At 31.3% G+C, this 20667-nt stretch overlaps 1 protein-coding gene across 4 annotated transcripts in view; it reads right to left on the bottom strand.

Moving 5' to 3' along the window:
- Nucleotides 1–6918: 6918 nt before the first annotated feature.
- The window catches only part of LOC143062851 (uncharacterized), a 46723-nt gene continuing 32974 nt past the window's right edge, over nucleotides 6919–20667 (bottom strand). For all 4 annotated transcript variants that reach the window (XM_076234662.1, XM_076234660.1, XM_076234661.1 and 1 more), the window contains 5 exons: nucleotides 20579–20641; nucleotides 16851–17014; nucleotides 11824–11943; nucleotides 11229–11414; nucleotides 6919–10304 (listed from right to left, as the gene is read on the bottom strand). In XM_076234662.1, the coding sequence (XP_076090777.1) occupies nucleotides 10233–10304; nucleotides 11229–11414; nucleotides 11824–11943; nucleotides 16851–17014; nucleotides 20579–20641 (605 nt within the window). In that variant the 3' untranslated portion in view covers nucleotides 6919–10232. The remainder of the gene's footprint in view (nucleotides 10305–11228; nucleotides 11415–11823; nucleotides 11944–16850; nucleotides 17015–20578; nucleotides 20642–20667) is intronic.

Below are 20667 nucleotides of genomic sequence, written 5' to 3'. Positions count from 1 at the left end.
TGTATTAACCAATGTTTAGATATGTCCAAACGGCGGTCAACAGTATGCTGTGCAAACATTTGACCATCAGTTGTATGCTGATGCCCAACAAGTGAAATTGTCTATGACGAACGTTTTTCAATCACACATTATAAGACTTGTAGGAAACCATGGCACTCTTTCCTGTTTTGATAGAAACAGTTGGCAAGTTGTGGGCATCAGCTGAGCTTTATGACCTTCTTGTTGACTATAATTTATGGTCCTAATACGGTAGATCGGCTTCTGGTTGGCAAACAGTTTAATCGTGGTATTCGAGTATTAAGTTTGGCCTATGACGCTCTTATTGCTCTTTTGTTTAGTTTAAATGCATTCTTCAATTGGTGCAAAATTAAATAATATTAAACTAAATGTATGGAAGGCATTATTTGACTGTCACAGTTAATTTGCTGAAAGTATTGAACAGTTCTTTTCTGTTTTAAAGAACATATGTTGCCATTATTTGAAGAATTCAGAATACACTCAAATTATAACCAACCTTTGCATTTTTGAATATTTTTCTTCATGCAGTTGAGATATTATTACAGAACACAAGGTTGGAACGGAATAGGTTGTAACATTTACTTTTGCAATGTTGCTATATTTTTTCAGGGATGCTAGCCACAAAATACATTCAGGATTCTCTTTCTTAAAACTCTTAAACGTGGCAACCAGACGGTTAAATCTTTTGTGGAAGGCTGCTTCAACGAGTCCGACACCCGTGTCTTCTACAGTCCAATTTCGAGTTCTCCTCCAAAGACCTTCGATGATATGACCAAGATCTCAAAACTAATGTGTAAATCAGGTGACTTTGTTAAGGCACATATAAACCCAGAAATAATAGGGGTCAGTGTGACGTGTGCTTTTGTAAGGCACAATCCCATAAAACCTATAAATGTTCTAGAATATACGCCGAACCTTCAGTCTTTCATTTAACTCATTTGGTGCATTGCCTTGTGAAATATTTGTGACTGGCAATAAATATACATCAAAGCAAAAAAACAAAATTAATTTCGATTATTATTCAAAAAGTCGTAAAATTAAGAAATATGTCTTTAGAAGTACATGCGATGTAATAACAAATGAATTTAGTGTCGGTTGTTGTTCCCTCTACTATTTTCTTATTGTTGATAGTCTGAATTCCCCTTAAAATTAGCATTTAGTAGTTTATCAGTTTAACGTTTAGTTGAAAATGAAGTATCACAGTTTATTCCATTATTTATTTCGTGTCAAATTAAAATTTGCTGTTACAAAATGTTAGAAATTATTATAAATTAAGGAATGTATCTCCCTCATGCAAAGCTCTGGTTCCTTTCACGGATTTGGCTATACTTTTTGGACCTTTTGGATTATAGCTCTTCATCTTTTATATAAGCTTTGGATTTCAAATATTTTGGCCACGAGCAACACTGAAGAGACATGTATTGTCGAAATGCGCATCAGGTGCAGGAAAATTGGTACCGTTAATGTTATTAGTAACAATTCAGATATGTATTGTTAAAAAAATATCTTTATATATATTTATTTACTGTTTTCATGATGTACAGTCAGTCGGAAAGCAAGCCCTTAGAAACGACCGTTATTGCTTATTTCTTAAGACAACAATGGGACTGATATTACTGTCAGTAATCAATCACCTTTGTGGTATTTAAATACCTATTGCCTGACCAGTATAAAAAATTGTCAACACAATTTGTCCATTTAAATTGTGCAATAGGTATTGTGAGAGCTCATCAACAGGTGGTCATTTTACTACCCAGTAAAAAATCTTCACTATTCCTAAAAGGTAAAATTTAAATGACCGATAGCTATAGCTTGCTTTCCTCATGTATCATGACCAATGTCCTGAATAGACTATTCTATTTAGATATGGGACATTTTAAGCCATTTCTTTTTGTGTCTCTAAACAGTCAAGATGGAAATTTGAATCAGTGAATTTAGTTTATAAAAAAAAGTGGATATATATATGCTTGCTTCATGGTGTTTTTAATGTGGGATGTATTTTAAGTTTCTGATTCCTGATATGGAATTAAGTGTTTGTGAAATGGATTTTTTTGGATAGCCCATCTAATTGTGAATAATTCTACAAGATGAATTATGTGTGGCTTGGTGTTTTCTAATGGGATATATTTTCATGTTATATTACGATTCCTGAAATGGAATAGTAGTGATGCTAAGTTTCATTTAATATTCAGGATCTACTTCAATTGGAATTACTATTAAAAATTTATTTTCAATATATCAAAAAAAGTACAAATGGCTTAGTGAATAGAAATTTCAGTGCTTTATTATGAAAGTGGGATTTACCAGCAATGATTCATTTGTGATTGTAAGCAAAATAAATAAATTTACAATAAATATCTTTATAAGAAAAAATGAATAGTGAATTAAATGTAAAATGTCCCATACCAAAATAGAATAGTCCATTCAGGACATTGGACATGAGGAAAGCAAGCTAGCTATCATTCATTTAAATTAGCTCTGTCAAAAACAAACCAGGTAAATCTACAGGTAGTTAAATGACCACCTGTTGATAATAGCTCTCACAATACCTATTGTACAGTTTAAATGGACAAATTGTATTGACAATTTTTTAAACTGGTCAGGCAATAGGTAATTCACTACTGCAAAGGTTATTGGATAGGCACTGTAAAACCCGCCATTTAACTAATTCTTTTTTGTTGTTTGAATTATTCAATTCAGTGTTTGATATTTTTTTTAACAACGTAAAAATAAGATTACTTTGCACAATGCCGTAAACATTATGTCTCTTCCGTTGCCGTGTGATTGATAACATTCTATTTCAATTTATTTGATTTTGCATGAAACGGGTCCAAAATGACTATTCTTCCTGTTTACACAAGTTCACTGTCATTTGATTCTCCCTTTACCTAATACATTAACTAATAAAACGAAGATTTAAGCATTAAATGAATGAATCAATCAATCAATCAAAAGGGCAATAACTCCTAAAAATTTAACAGATCATTGATTTGAATTGCAAGAATCAACCTTGCGTCAAAATATCCAAAACATTCTCGGCTAATTTTGTCTTAGTCGCATTCCTTAGAATAAAGCAATATAGCACAAACAAGCAAAGATTGAAATTTTGAACGCTGAAATAGTGATTGGCCCAAACCTCAGTATGTCAAGTTTACCGATCAGGAAACTCAATTCCAAAGATCCGAAGTGTCTAAAATGTATGATTAATTAAGAATTCATCTTACCGAACAGCTTATTTTGAATATTAAAGGTCTGCGTTTTTTTTTTTATCATCTGATCATTAAAGACAAAAATACAGTTGATAATTCGTTAATCTCTATCGAATTCAAAAATCAGCGACATTAAAGAAAAAAGTTGCTGGAGAAAAAACAATAAAGATCAGAAAAAAATCAAGAAGGGTTTTTTTTCACGGAAAGCCAATGCAAGGGGAAAAGACTTAATTAAAATGTCTTTATTACTGAGCACAATAGAAATCAAAACAAAGTCAGGATTTCATTGAATACAAGTCTTTGATTATTTGATTCTTAAAGACAAGAAGGTATAGGTGAGAATATTTATACTCGACATTAAAGAAAACAGTAGAAGGAGAAAAATCAAAAGGTTTCCCCGAAGAGGTTGAAAGACGAAAGAGTACCGCGTTGTAGTGGTTAGCGCGTCAAACTTCTAACACAGAAGTTTCTGGTTCGATCCCCTTTCCGGAGAGAAATTTTTAGGGACTGAATTATCGGCTCTCCTTTGACACCATTTGCGAGTATGGTCTTGAGAAACGATGATAGTCCTTAAAAATAATAAATGGCTGACCAGTGTTAAGAGAGAGCAATATCTTTTGCACGTAAAATACACCCTTGAAGATTTCGAAAAAGAGCAGGCTAATGTATACAAGCACGCTACAGCACGCACACCAGCAAAGTAGAAAGGGATTGATATAAGTTTTTTCCAAATCCACTTTAAATAAATATGTTTGAATCAAAGGTTGAAGCTTTATATCTTTTTTAATTTTATTGATATGTTTTTTTTCTGTTACACTACTGCTCCTGGTCCTGGTTATAAGGGGAATTGGGAGTGACAGCTCCAAAAATATGTTAAACCCAACCACAGATCAGAAGCCAGTAATTTAGTAGTTGTTTTTTGTTCATGTTTGTCATATTTGTTTTGCGTTTATTGTTTTGTCATTAATCCCACTGTGTGCTTTTTTTTTCGTTTGGATAGTTTCATAATTTGTCATGTCCAGGCCTTATATACATGTAGCTAACTACAGAGTATGAGTTTTTATTCCTAATTGGATGGCAGTGCGGTGGCCTATAACTGTTAAAATCTACTTCATTGTGACTCTTGGTCGATAACTCTTGATAGATACAAAGTTCCATAGGACAATCATATAGCATATTCTTATTTTAGGCTATAGACAGATAGAGTAAAACACTTTTGTAATTGCTAAAAAAAAAAATAGCTTTCTTTTCAAAAACCCAAAATCAGAAAATAACTGAAGAGATATTATCACGTTACTTCTGATTACAACTCAATTAGAAACTGACCCCATAGATAAAGCAAACAAACATTTTTAAGATCACTTTCAACCAGTCTTCTCAGCTGTATGCATGCCCCATCAGTAAAAGAGATATTTCAAAGAAAAACTCATTATAGAACTTCAAGAAAACTATCCAGACAGCGCACAAATAATCATCACAACTAATGGAGTGGACAACACAACTGAAAAAAATAAAAAACAAGGCTGTTGGACCAGACAACATCAAGCAATCTTTATGATCTTGAAAGAACTAGCAAGTGAAATTTCCCCAACTTAACCCATCATATATATTTTTTCAATGGAGAAAGGAAAGATATCCGATGACTGACTAATTGCAAATGTCACTCCAGCATATAAGAAAGGCCAGAAATATATAGCAGCTGATATACTCCGGGCATATATCCCTAACATGTATCTGCTGCAAAATAATAGAACATATAGTCACCAGTTACATCATGAAACATTCAGAGGTAAATAACATCCTATACCAACTACAACACGGCTTCAGAGGTAAATCACATCCTAGACACACTACAACACGGCTTAAGGAGTAAAAATCATGCGAAACACAACTTCTTGAATATATCGATGACATCACAAAAAAAAAACCTGGAAAAACGGAAAACAATCAGATCTGCTCAGAACTTTACTCCTCAAAAACTTTTGATAAGGTGTCCCACAATTACTCCTCCATAAACTACACCAATCTTGCATCCGAAGTAAAACAAAAAAAAAATGGATATAAACCAAAATGTTACTGTGTAATTAATTATTCATATGGTCAAAAAGTAAAATCACAAAAATACTGAACACTGAGGAAAATTAAAAAAAAAGGAAAGTCCCTAATCAAATGGCAAAGTCACAAGCTCAAACACATCAAACGAATAGATAACAACTGTCATATTCCTGACTTAGTACAGTCATTTCTTATGTAGAAAATGGTGGATCAAACCTGGTTTTAAAGCTAGCTGAACCTCTCACTTGTATGACAGTCGCATCAAATTCAAAATGGAAGTTATAGAATATAAGGTACAACGTAATGAATGCAAAGATTGTTGTTATTCTCGGTGGATTTTTTCTGATGCTTGGTCCGTTTCTGTGTGTGTGTTACATTGTAGTGTTGTGTCGTTGTTCTCTTATATTTAATACGTTTTCCTCAGTTTTAGTTTGTTACCCCGCTTTTGTTTTTTGCCCATGAGTTTGAACAGCGATATACTACTGTTGCCTTTATTTATGCATTTAGTTTGTACAAATTTAACTTTTTTGCAAATCACATAGTCCTGAAGTCTGTCGATGCATAGTAACAAATCTAACTTAATAATGTCAGACACATCATAAAATTAATTCAATTATCAAAATAATAATATATATATTTATTACTCACCCTGAATGAGAGAACATCCACGCTCCTATCAATATGTAGTCTACATTTCATTTTATTTCTTTCAACATATAAATTCCAAATCTCAGCTTTGCACAAGAAGTGTGGGGTAATAAATGTGTTATATTTTAGCGAAGTAATTTACGAAATTGTATTTTCATCTAAAAAGTCCTTAATTCGATTAGCTTATGTTATAATTGTATCATGTGCTTTTGATTATTCACTAAGTACAGAGAGGAAATGTAATTTGTTTCAGCTTTTGTCTTCACCAGGAAGGTTGAATAATTTAAAGTGTTATTGAAAGACGTTGATCATATTGTTCAGCATAAGTGCAAATAGGTCACTTGGGGTGTGTGAAAAATATGCAGCTGTATCTTATTATTTTATTTTTTGTGTTATTAATGGACAACAATAAGGAAAATAAACTCGTCGAATACTTAGGGATTATTGTTGGTCATCTCAAAGAGATTGATTTTCTCGGTTGAGCCGGTACGTCGAAAGTGAGAAAAGTAATCGAGTTGAGATGACCAATGATAATTTGTTTATCGCTATTATCCCTATGACAACATGGGCATAACACTCTACTGTGCTGAGAAAATTATAAGTCAATAAGATCAAATGAAAATTTCGTGAAACACCGTCAAATTGACATAATAAGCATTTGGTTTGCTTCTATTTGTAAATCTACTTCAAATTAAGTACTGTAAAATACAGGTACCTAAATATTACAATAATTTTAGAGTAAAAAAATAGTACTGAATATTAAAAGAAGATTTCCAGTACTACATTTTTTTAGTACAAAAATAGTACCTATGCAAAAGTAGCTGTGTATAATAGTTTTTTTTTTTTTTAACTTCCATTAAAAAAAAAATATCTACCTTTAAGTGCAAGGCAAATGAATTTGACTATAAATATTTCCAAAATTTATCTGGACATATAGAACTTTAAATCAAATCCTAATTTAGGCAGAAATAATAAGTTAAGACTTGAGCAATATCAATAAAATATTGTTTTATTCATGAACAAGTAATGTTTTCATTTGCTGTAAAAAAAAAAAAATGGCATTACAAAATACATGAAGTAGATAAATTGATCATTTCAAATAAGCCATATTAAGATATGATGCTCTAACATCTTATCTAGGTTACCATAAAGGTTGACATTTAAACTAATATAATCTTCAATTTCATTTTACACCTAAATTCAAGAGTTGTCTTCTTTGGTTTTTTTGGAGGTACATTTCAATAGGAAGCATCAAGCAAGCTTATGTTATCTAAAATATATCTTAATTTAGAATGAAATTTTCCCAAAGTCTAAATCGTACTGTGCCATTTAATATATTTAAAAAAAAAATCTCTTTAAATTAGGGTGCATCATTCTAGCAGAAAAAGAAGCTATTTGTTTTTTTAACACTAAATTTTACCAATCAATACAAATATCTCTTACAAGAAAAAAGGGAGATAATCCAGTCTATTCTAATAGAATGAACAGTTTAGCTGTAACAAGAACATATGAAATATTTTAAAGATATTATATATTACTATAAGATACTTTCATTAGGCAGTGTATATTGAAAGCATGTATACAAACAAATAAAGATAAACAAAAAAAAACAGATCTAAGGATCAATATCAAATTCACAGATTAACATAAAATAAACAAAACGAAAAATACATACATATGAATGTTGGGATTGAAACATAGCTCTCAGCTCTCTAGAATTGAAAGTGAGAAAATAACAAAAGAAACATTTTCAAAATCCCTTTTAACATGTTTAAGTTAACTTTGATGCATAGTATTATCACAACTCTATCACTGAACATTTCTTTAAAGAGAAAATGATAAAGATAAAGAAAAAAACAATGAAGATGCAGAAGATCACAGACACAACTGTAGCTACTGGATGTACTGACAAGTTTCTCAAAATGAAACTATCACTGAGGCAAAAAATAGTGTAAAAGTTGGTGGATTCATAATAATTTAAAATAGCTTAACTAACCCCCTGAATTAAAAAAACAAATGCAAAAGTTGACTTCCCTGACAAAATTGATTTTTTTCGTAAAATGTATAAATAGGTTAGTACTTGTAGCAAAGCTCATCTTTATTTTTTTTTTTTATTTATTTCTTATTGTACGAAAATCTTATAATTTATGATACCTACTAATAAAGCAAGTTAATACTACATGTATATCTTTAAGCTACATAATTAGGTGTGTTGAGGGATTTATATTTGGCCCATTTACCTGAAAAGTGAATACACATTGAAGTATTCCTTTATGATTTGATTAAAGTTCAGTAAATAATGAAGCTACTATTGTTTAGTAATGTCATACAAAATTACTCTGATCTCAAAAAGATGTATCTCTTATAGTTTAGAAGGATCCTACATAAATGATAATATAAGTAACGGAATATTTACTATGTGACACTTAGCAATCATTTTCTTTTATTCATCTTATTTTTTAAAGTCCATTTCTCTCCATGTTTACTGTCAAAATGATATTCTTACAGTATTCTGGAGCAGAACCAGTTGCAGAAAGGGCACACAATCATAACATGTATTGCCATGTTCAGCAATGCTTGAAAGTTTGGTAAACATAATGCTTAATACATTTGTTATTTTTTTTAGTTTTTATTTTATTTTATGATTTTTTTTTAGGGGGGTAGAGAAGGATGGGGCATCATTGTTTTGATTCTAATTTTTCACAAACTGGTTTAAAACAGAGGTTCACATCACATCCTAATAAATATATATATAAGTTTAAAGGAACCTGGTTCAAGGGAGATAACACTGTGGATCATCAAATATTTTGCAACAACAGATAACACTTTGGTTACACATCTTTATTCCAATGAAATTACTTCTGAAGTAATATCAATGAAAGTATATCTTTAGTAACACAATACTATATACAGATAAATACAAGCTTAATGGGACAGCCTCACAATTTTATTAAATAGTAAAAACTAACATCTAACAGTAAATAACAAAATGCCTTTAAATATCACAGAAAATTATGACATAAGTACTATATAAATAACAAAGCAATGGATAAATTAAATACGACAAAAAAAGACATGAAAATGGAAATTAATTGAATAAGAAAGGGTTGGTTTTGGATAATCTATGCCCTTTTCTTGTAATATTTGAATAACAGCTGTATCAATTAAAACCTTTTTTAACCTGCATACAGATTATTCAGATTTTCCAACTGAAGGAAGTAGTTCTTCTACACATCAATTATGATCGATTAAAGTTATCTTTAATTTTTAAATTTGAAAACTATTTACTCAAATGAAGGGGTTTTTTAAATAAAAAAAAAAGTTGCAACAAATAATAAAAAAGAAGATTTCAAGTAATACTTTTTTAAATATTTTTTCTAATTTCATTTTTTTTTTAAATATATGTTTGATAGAGTTACCTTAAACATGGTTTTGTATGATGATTGGTTTATCATTTTGCAAAAAATTAAATTAATTTAATATCAAGCAATGCAAATACCTCCTGCTGTATGATCCTTTATGATTTCTAGCGCCAATTCTGTCTAAAGCATTTTTGCATACAATACTTACAGCATATCTTGATGCAATCAACATTTTTTTCATGGATTGAATTGATGCAGGGTTTATTATATTTGCAGCAGTATTCTTGAGGTTTTGTTTATTGTTGTAAAATCAAACTTTAAGTCAATAAGCATGGGTAAATGTCATTTTACAAAAAAAGGTAAAAAAACCCATAAAATCAAAACCGTGCTAGCTTTGAATTGTACCAAATATTAGCAATTTTTATCCAGCACAAAAATATCTCCTTACATTGAGCTTTTGAAAACAGGTTTTTAAGTCGTTTTATTTAAACAAAATTTCAATTGCTGATTTCAATGCATAACAATTTTAAAATAACTCCATTCTAGCAGTCTAGTAGTAATGAAGTGTGCGAACACATACAAATTTTATACTGTAAAAACTTACTAAATTACCCCTAGTTGCTTCCAACCTTAAGATAAGTGTAATATAGTGTGCTGCTAACCTGAGTCAACTGAATTCTCCATATTAAACTTAAAAACTGTCTTTACTAAACTCATGTACCAGGAAAAACAATAAATAATATACAGTTATCAAACCAGCTTAAACTGATATTATGTCTACTCTGAGCAAAATGTTCAGTTCCTTTGGTCTCACTGTATACAGAATCAAGCCAGTCCTAGTTTTACATTTGTAATGCCAGTTATAACATACAACTTTTTCTGTCTACTTCCTTATTTATGAAATGAATGTTTTAACATATATGAGCCAGATTTAATATGTCTACCATTTTTTAGAGTCCATGTATTTCTGAACTTCTGTGAAAATTTCATCTACTGTTCCTTCTGCTTTAATCTGAAAAAGAAAAAAAAAATGATTTATATTGTGTAACATATCAAAAACTAGGTTTTTTATTCCTTACAATTCTATCATTACTTTTGTTTGAGTTTTCTCCATTCAATTCATTTTTAGGTGGATAAGAAACTTTAAAAGTAAAATGTGTCTGAGTGAGGAAACACACGCTACAACTCAAACTGTTTAGGGGCCAGCTGAAGGACGCCTCCGGATGCTAGAATTTCTCGTTGCATTGAAGACCTGTTGGTGACCTTCTACTGTTGTCTGCTCCATGGTCCGGTTGTTGTCTCTTTGACACATTCCCCATTTCCATTCTCAATTTTATTTGCAATTATACAAATTAAATAGGGGACATAACTCTGTAACAGTAAATGATTAGCTGCCTAAATTTGACCTCTGTCTGTGTGTTGTGGTTCTTCCCATTGTGTATGAGTGTTGTGGTTCTTCCCATTGTGTATGAGTGTTTTAATAAATGATGTTTCCATTACCAATCCAAGCAAAATTTTACAAATATTTTATAAAACTTACCATGTTGTTAAACTATATTTCATAGATATCAAATATTATATTCTATTTTGCTTTAAAATATTTTAATTGACTATGGGTCAGTTTCTTTCTCACTCAAGTGTTTTAGATCTCAATTTAGGCCAAAACTGTCGACCAATGCCATTCATCCAAATCAGGTGCTGTAGCCTTGTAATTTTGTGTAAGGGAAATTAACTAATTAAAGAGGAGTACCCAGTAATTTCAGTTGATTTCAGTGTGATTTCAGAGAAAGTTGTATACAAATTTAGGAAACTTATTCCATTGTAATTTTCCAAACAATAAAAATATCCCAATAGTTTAAGCATTTACAGTACACAAAAAGATAAGTATCCCCAATTGAGCATGATCACAAAAATAAAAAACTGGCAACAAACTTACAATGTTACTTTTATCTTTATAATGATCAATCAATGGTTTTGTTTGGTTATGGAAGGTTTCTAAACGTTTTTTAATTGTCTCTTCGTTATCATCTACACGGCCACTTGTCTTTCCACGTTCCAACAATCTTTGTGTCATAGTGTCGTCTGATACTTCAAAATACAGTACACCAGTACATCCTGCAACCTACAAATACAAATAAGATAAATTAGTGACATAAATAATATCATTAATAATTCCAATTACTGATCAGTTATCATAATCTTATCAAATTCAATCATAATTCTATGTCATCTAAAAAAATTGTAAATTGCCACATTTTAAATATACCTATCCAAAGATTATGAGTAGCCTGTGATTCAATGTTTTTTTATTTGGTTCATGTCTGCCATATTTATTTTCCGTAATTGCATTGTTATAAATTAGACTGTTAGTTTTCTTGTTTGAATTTTTCCCCAATTGTCATTTCTGGGCCTTTTATAGCTGACAATACAGTATGGGTTTTTCTCAATATTGCAGTCCCTACAGTGAACTATGTCATGTCATCCTTAAACCAAAATAATGCACAACTTTCAAAAGTACAACACTACAATACCTCTTTTTCAAATCTTTCTCCTTGTTCCAATTCTCTTGGATATCCATCAATGAGGAAACATTTGACTCCCTCTGAGACTTTTTTCTCCATAGCATCTCTGAGTAAAGCTAATACCTCATCCTAATAAAACAAAAAAAATATAGTTATCTCCCATACTGTTCATATGTTATTATCTCCCTTTAACAGTAATTCTGCTTAACAAAGTTGTATATGAAGGTTTTAAATATGGGGGTAAATTCATAAAATAAATATAAGTCATCAATGACAGCACATTTGGGGAGAGATTTCTGAATGATAGTGAAGACCTGTGCTCCACTGATTGGTAGATAAAGTTGTATAAATAAATGTTTTTTAATAAGACTGAATAAAAAATATGTGCTGAATGCATTTAATTATTATAAAACAGAGTTGAAATATAATTTAAATCAGTGTAACAGAATCTGCAGTGTATTTGAAAACAAGGCCATGTGAATGACCTAAAACTGCTGCATGACCCTTAATGAGACGATTGTTGCAAAAGATTGGGCTAAATTTATACTTAAATGAATGATATGTAAGAGCTTCTGGTTTGAAAAGGTAAACCCAGTATAAATTAAAGAAATAGGTAAGCAATGAAGTCAGTATGTATTTTTTTCCGAATTATTCCCTGTAACTTGGTACATGTATAAGTCTTTTGAAGAATCAATAATTTTTCTTGAGTTAAAATCTAGAGTTATCTCCCATACATCATAGTTATTTTTCAAATTGGCAGTTTTTCCTACTGGATTTCATAAAATATGTTAACATTTAACAAAAGGAAATAAGAGGTACAATGCATAAGTCAATGAGACAGCAACCCAATGACACAATAAACAAAATATTTTTACAATCTTGTTCCATTTGAAGAAAAGTTTAAATGAGTGAAAAAATGACTGAAAAAGACCATACATAGCTCTTTTGAGACATAGATATTCAAACTTAGTTTACCATGAGGGGGATAGGACCTTTATAGGGACTCCAGGATTGGGGATTTCGAGATTGACACTTTCAGGCTCCAGGTATTCTTTTTTCGAATTTCAGGATGTTGGAATTTAAATTAATTTAAACTCGGGACCTCATGTTTTTAAGCCTGGGATATTGGGATCAGTACCCCTCCTACCCTCCCCTCTACCATGTTGACTGGATGTAATCAGATTTTTTTTTCATGTACCATGTTTTTATTATTTGTTTAGGTGTCTAGAGCAACTCATCAAATCTGCAAAATGTTTACAGTTACTTTTTTTTTAATGATATATTATATATCTTTATTTCTTGCGCAAATAGTCAGTTATAGGCTTCAGCCCTCACCTCTGGCAATGCAGATAAAAATGTGTTCTTTACCTTTTAATATCTCCAAGGTATATATGTATATATAGGCGTAAAAAATAATTTTCACATGTGCAGATATATATATTAATAAAATAATTAGTAAGATAATTAACAAGTTAACCTGATGAGTCCCAATGGAAGGATGAAATCGATTGAACTGGAACTGTTAACTTGTTACTTATTTTACTAATTATTTTATGGATATATATATAATCATTTTGATAGCATACAACTGTCATTTACATTTTCAATCACAATGCTGTTTTCATCAGCACAATGTAAAAAAATCATGTCACGTTTGAGCTAAATATACAATTAAAATGCAGATCCCTAATTAATGTCTGCTTTTCATCAAAATATCAGTATCTCAAATTTACAATTAAATTATATTTTTTGATGATTCTCCATTATGGCAATGTATGGCTTTATTAAACTAGGGGCTCTCAAGAGGCTGAGTCGCTCACCTGACTCTTCTTTTTTGAAATCATATAAAAAAAGAAAACAAGAGTGCACATGCTGAAATGTCTCGCCTTCTTTACTAATCATTGATTAATCCTAAATATAAAGCTTTATTACAACTGTCAGTCTCACATAAACTCAACATTCACCAAGAAAACTAAAAATTGATCAATGAACCATGAAAATGAGGTCACAGTCAGATGAACTATGCCAGGCAGACATGTACAGCTAACAATTCTTCAATGCACCAAATATAGTTGACCTATTGTATATAGTATTAGAAAAATTGACCAAAACTCAAAAACTTAATTTAGACCACTGTACCATGAAAATGAGGTCAAGGTCAGATGACAACTGTCAGCAAGACATGTACACCTTACAATCATTCCATACACCAAATATAGTAGACCTATTGCATATAGTATAAGAAAAACAGACCAAATCACAAAAACTTAACTATAACCACTGGGCCATGAAAATGAGGTCAAGGTCAGATGACACCTGCCAGTTGGACATGTACACCTTACAGTCCTTCCATACATCGAATATACTAAACCTATTGCTTATAGTATCTGAGATATGGACTTGACCACCAAAACTTAACCTTGTTCTCTGATCCATGAAATGAGGTTTAGGTCATGTGAAAACTGTCTGACGGGCATGAGGACCTTGCAAGGTACGCACATATAAAATATAGTTATCCTATTACTTATAATAAGAGAGAATTTAACATTACAAAAATTCTTATCTTTTTTTCAAGTAGTCACTGAACCATGAAAATGAGGTCAAGGACATTGGACATGTGACTGACAGAAATTTCGTAACATGAGGCATCTATATACAAAGTATGAAGCATCCAGGTCTTCCACCTTCCTAAATATAAAGCTTTTTAAGAAGTTAGCTAAACCTGCTGCCGTAGCCTCCACCGCAACAGGCACCACTGCCGGATCACTATCCCTATGTTGAGCTTTCTGCAACAAAAGTTGCAGGCTCAACAAAAAAGTTATAACAGATACTTAAATTCAGGCCAGGTGAGCTCAAATTAGATTAACATTTTTGATTTATTTTCGTTATCTCTTCTATATCAATGGTACTTCAAAAGCCATGGGAAGTGTACACAAAATATATCCTAGGTATATATGCATTAAATTGCATTTTCGTGTACACCCTATGTTTTGAAGGATGTTTACCTTTTTTGGCATTATCAACAACGTATGACTCAGAAAATTATAAAAATCACAGTCAACTACAGATCAGTGATTGTGATATGTAAATATTTGAAAATATCTGCTGCACGATTTTGTCTCCGGCTTGTCCCAGAAAAACATATTCTTTAAGTATTTAAAGGTACTTTATTCTGACATCAATCACCCAAACATTTTTCTTCACAATTTATGCAACAGGAAATTTCTGATTACTCTGAGTGCCTTGAAAATTCAAATATCATCACTTTGAAAAGACTGCCAACTTCTGTGAAGTTAAAGGTATCATTACCACTCTAACAGCTTGACATTTCAAAAATTAAACGAACATTAAACAATCAAACATTTGAAAATATATGTTGCAAGATTTTTTTCTCTGGCTTGTCCCAGAATACAAATCTTTTATTTTTTGCCTCTGATTACTCTGTGTGCCTTGAAATTTGAAATATCATAATATGATTTTTCAATTTTCAAGGCACACAGTAAAACTTTTAAAAGCCTGCCAATTTCTGTGAAGTTTAAGGGATCATTACTAACGGCTTGACATTTCAAAAATTTAACAATCATTAAACAATCAAACATTTCCTGCCAACTTTTAGAGGAAATTTTATTTCACAGTACAAAATCTTTAGAATCATTATCAATATGTGATTATGCGAAGAAGCAGAAAATCTTTTCCTGCATACTTTAGAGTACCAGTACTGTGGATTCATTTACGAAGGTATTTTCATCAAGTTCATGGGGCCTCAGTGGCCAAGTGGTTTAAGTAGTTCTACTGTAATCACTTGCCAGTCAACACTGAGGTTGTAAGATCAAACCCTGCTCATGCGAGTGCACTTGACTCAATTCTTAATTGAATAGGATTGTCAGTTTTCCTATGGAAGGTCTGTGGTTTTCTTCTGGCATTCCGGCTTTCTCCACCAATAAAAATGGCTGTTGCTTAATACTGCCATTAGAACACCAACAATCAATCAGGATATATCATCAAGTTCATGGATTGAGGACAACTTGCATTTTCTTAGATATTTGATTTGTGGTTTTGTCGAAGTCTGCTCATTCAAGGTTTATCTTTAACAAAGAAATTCATGAAAATTAATATCCCATGATTTCCTGTCTATTCCAGCCGAAAATGAAAGTCCAAATTTTTCCCCTTCAAAGTTTTTGTTAAAATACCATTTGTAAACCGGACCCTGTGTACTCGAATTCCGGCCTAATTATGAAGTTCAAATACTCATATGTTTTGATTGCATATCGATCATTGAAATTAATTAGACAAACCGGTTTTGACAGGTAATAATTAATGTAATTAAGAGTATATGAACCCCTAAACAAATGACCTTGATAATGAAAAACACCCGGATAACAACAATCAATGGGTATTGTAAGCTGTACGTCAACGTTTCGATAGTGATGAAATTACGTTTGATAATATTCTGGCTTTTTAATCGGCCATTCCAACATTTCAAATTAATGATCATGGAAGTAAATCGAAACTCTCGTCTGACAATCCAAAAAACGCGAGCATCATTAAGCAAATGCAAACAATGAAAAACAAAGTATTTTAAAATTTATCAGATACAATTTACAATCAGAGAGAACTTTTACATGCAAAATATTGGACGTCACAAGTCATTAACTTCCGGTCAAAACGGAAACCTGAATAAACCGGCTCACCGTCCAAACCGGCCCTTTTTCATAGTCCCGTAGCCGGCCGGTTTATACAGGTTTTACTGTATCATCAAGTTCATGGATTGAGGACAACTTGCATTTTAGTTTCTTAGATATTTGATTTGTGGTTTTGTCGAAGTCTGCTCATTCAAGGTTTATCTTTAACAAAGAAATTCATGAAAATTAATATCCCATGAATAATGATGCATCCACAGTAATAGAAAGGAAGTAATGCAAAAATTATTTTGCCTCAAAACTTTCTGTTGTACATAAACAGACTCACAACTATTACAATTAGGGTGATAAGTGCATTTTAATTTTAATCAACATTACCATCTAAAAGTCACTTACTAAGGGAACCAGTTCACCTTTCTCCATTATTTCATTGAGACGCTTTCCTCGATCAGATTCTGACTGGACCTCAGCTCGTAGTAAATCTCCTGACGACAAGTGACAGAAGCCGTACTTCTCAACGATCTTCGCGCATTGTGTACCTTTACCACTGCCTGGCCCACCTAGGTAATAAAAAATGTTTTGTATGTATTTCTTCATTCCTTTAAAAAAAATGTATTGAGTCCTCGAAAAACTAGTTTAACATAATCATATATTAACATGGTCAAAAGTTTTTTAGGAAAAGTTAAGTGTTAATGGTAGATATATGGTTGTCTTTCTTAATTTTTTCACAACTTTGATTTTGACTCAAGGAATTTAGAGCTAATAACACATGGGTTACACTAGCCTATAATATGGAAGACCAGATGCTGATTTCTAGACGGCTATTTTTGGTGCTGTTGTCTTATTTTTGGCTAATGTGTTGATGGACAATCAGTATTGATATCATCAACTGCTTTATAATCTTTAACAATAATTTGATCAATGTGAAAAATTCCAAAAAACTTTGCTAGATATTTTTGGATCTGACTTTAAAAAATAGTAAACAAAAAGCTGCTACATATTTTGTAATGAATGAGCAAAACTATCTGACTGTCAGCAGATAATAAAACAATGACATCTGACATTAAAACAGATGAGGGTTAAATTTATTATTGATTGTGATCTTTTTTTTGTATTGTTTTATCCATCAAATTCTGATGAGGGTTACTAAAGGAATCTGGCATTGTATCAAATGCAGTTGGATTTGACAAACTGTGTTTGCTAAAAGTTACAAAAGTGTACAACTTAAACAATAACAAAATAGTTATGTCATAAATGTCAAGACCAGGAAACCAGCAGTTCATTTATCTATTTATCACACAATTTACATCTTAGCATTTGGCATTCCTGCTGATTTTTCATCTTCACTATTATTTTATAACATAATTCTTTACCATTATTTACTTTTGTAATAGTTATTTTTTAGGATGTCTCAACTAAAGCTAGTTTCTGTTTTCTTTATTTGTCTGACTATTGTTCTCTGTTCATTAAGCCACACTTAAAAATATTTTGGTTTGCCAAAACCCTACCCAAAGGTTGAGACAGTGGGTAGGTAGGTAGGCATTTTTTTTTTTTTCAAAAAAAGAAATTGAAGTATCAGATGTTTGGGCAAACAAACCTATTATTTATTATGGCCTGCACTTCATAATTCTCTGTTCTTTTTTGTATTCCCTTTTTTTCTCTATTTTTTTTGGTCCCTTTTTTCTATTTTTTCGCCCTTTTGGTTCTATTCTATAAATTCAATTCAGAGCCACATGAAGATGACTTCATTTTGAAAGTTGTCAGTCTTTACTAGTACATGATTTGGGATCATTGTTATTGGCTTTTAACTAGCTTTCAGTAGGTAATTGTACTCTTATTTTGATGCTCATAATAATGTGTCTTTTATTTATATGATAGTTATGTTTGTGCCTCATATCAATTTTTTTTTAGTTTAAGACAATTGCAACAAATTTTTACAGTTTGTTCTTATGTTGTGTTGCTATAAAACTGTCCAAGGTCAAAATGAAGGTTAGGAGAGTGTACGTTAAACCCTCACAGGGATTTTTAGCTGGTTTTATGGTATGTGTTTTTCTCATTATTAAAGGCTGCTCTGTAGCCTATAATTGCTTACTACTACGGCACTTCATTTGTACTCTGGCAGAGTTGTCTAATTCAGTGTTGATCCAAAAGTTTTCATAAGGAAGGCCCACTGCCTTAAGTTTGGGCCTGCTCTAATCATGCTTAAGTGATTCCCAATTCTTATATAATATATTAAATAAAGATGACAGCAGTCATTTAAAAACAGACAGGTGAGCAAAAAGGTGTATGTGTACCCTGTTAATATAAGATATAATAATGTGAGAAACAAACTATGTACCTGTAGAAAGTTAGACATCAGGTATTTGGATTAAAGGATCAAAATAGTAATAAGATATTACCATCTGCTAAATTGAAATGTAAGACTCCAAACCATTGATTTGTGTCATACAGTCTAGGATAATTGTAACTGGAATTGAGCTTAATTATAGTCAGGTGTACAGACTTACTGGAATAAGTATATCATCTATGAGTTTTCATTAAAAAATTTCTTATCAATTTATTGGAATTCAATAAAATTGAGAATGAAAATTTGGAATATGTCAAAGAGACAACAACCATGACAACCCAACCAAGGACTTGATAACACCTGAAGGTGGTCATATGCAATTATATTGTTCCAGAATCAAATAATTCCTTGTATAAAGTTAAATCTTAAAAATGTACTCTCAGAAGGGAATAACCAGTGAAGAATGTTACATAATGGTGTCTTAATGACATAAAAGTTGCAGGACAATGATCTCCCCTAATCTATCAATCTAAACTTGTCTATCTATTAAGTGGTGCTTCAATGAGTTCAATTTTATAACCACTTTCTTAACTGGGTTCAATATGTTAGGTGTACAAATTGGATATCTCACGTTCTGTAATTTTTTTCCTGGTAGCAAAGTTAAGAACTTATTAGCAATGTTCTCTATAACTTTTATCTTACTTCATGTTCTTAGGGTATGAAGTAACATCATGAACATTACTCATGTTGAAAAATTAAAAAGAACATTTGATTGATAGGTTAATTGATAGCTGCTTAACAGCTTGTGGGAAATACAACATTCATATACAAGACAACATCATGTACACCTATGTGTCTGAGGTTTATTAATAAAGTATTGTCTATAATAATATAAGCATGATTGAATGATTATCCTAATTTTCTAAAATATATTATTTAAATGAGTAAAGCAACATGTCCCTAGCTCTTTATTATGTAAATTACTGTGGATGCATTATTCAGTGGCCAATCCAGTGGCAGGGTTCTGTAGGGTTGGAACCCAACCCAACCCCCCCCCTTTTTTTTTGATAATCAATGTAATTGAATGGGAACTTTCAGTTGGACACCTCCCCTTTTACTCCTGGGTTTGGAACCACCCCTTTTCAAAATGGCTGAAAAGGGGTAACTTTTGGATAATCCACAAAAAATGATACCCAACAAAACAATGAATGAATCCAACTTACCATGCAACTCTTTATCATGTTTATAATCATCAAATAGTACAATGTGAAAGTTGAGGAAAATTCTTTTTCCAGAGGCAATAGATTTTATATCTCTTAAATAAGAGATAAATAGCATTTAGACAGAGATTTAAAAACTTATAAATATAGGAAGGCTTCAACTTTATAATAAAGATCTGATGAGTTGACAAATGTCCCTTACAGCTACAGGTAATAGTATTTATCAAGTTATTTTTAGATGATGAATATTATTACTGACTATTTATAGGCACACACAAAATGTTGTTTACAGATAACTTACAACCATTAATGCGAAATATAAATATCTTATTACTTTTAGGATAACCAGTTTAAAGTTATTTGTATTGATAATCAATGATGGTAATTGCTCAAATGGACACTTAATAAATGTAAAGAATTTTAACCCTCCACAGTAGTTGTTAAATTCTGATTTTCTATCAATAATTTCACAAATTGCTTTGAACATTTTACATTTTTTTCACTTTAGTTCATATACTTCAAGTTACTTTGAAATGCAATTTATTTTGTCAATAATCCAAGAAAATATTCCTGATATTTTAATCTCTCCCCTTGAATATATATATATATACACTTACCAATAATGAATAGAACTTTAGCATCCTTTAATCCACCTGTGGACTTCTCTTTCTGCTTGGAAGCTAAAGAAGATAAAAATAGAATCAAT

Source organism: Mytilus galloprovincialis, chromosome 2, assembly GCF_965363235.1.
Source record: "Mytilus galloprovincialis chromosome 2, xbMytGall1.hap1.1, whole genome shotgun sequence".
Classification (NCBI taxonomy): domain Eukaryota; kingdom Metazoa; phylum Mollusca; class Bivalvia; order Mytilida; family Mytilidae; genus Mytilus; species Mytilus galloprovincialis.
The sequence above is the reverse complement of the archived record's forward strand: the minus strand, read 5'-3'. Positions and strand labels throughout refer to the sequence as shown.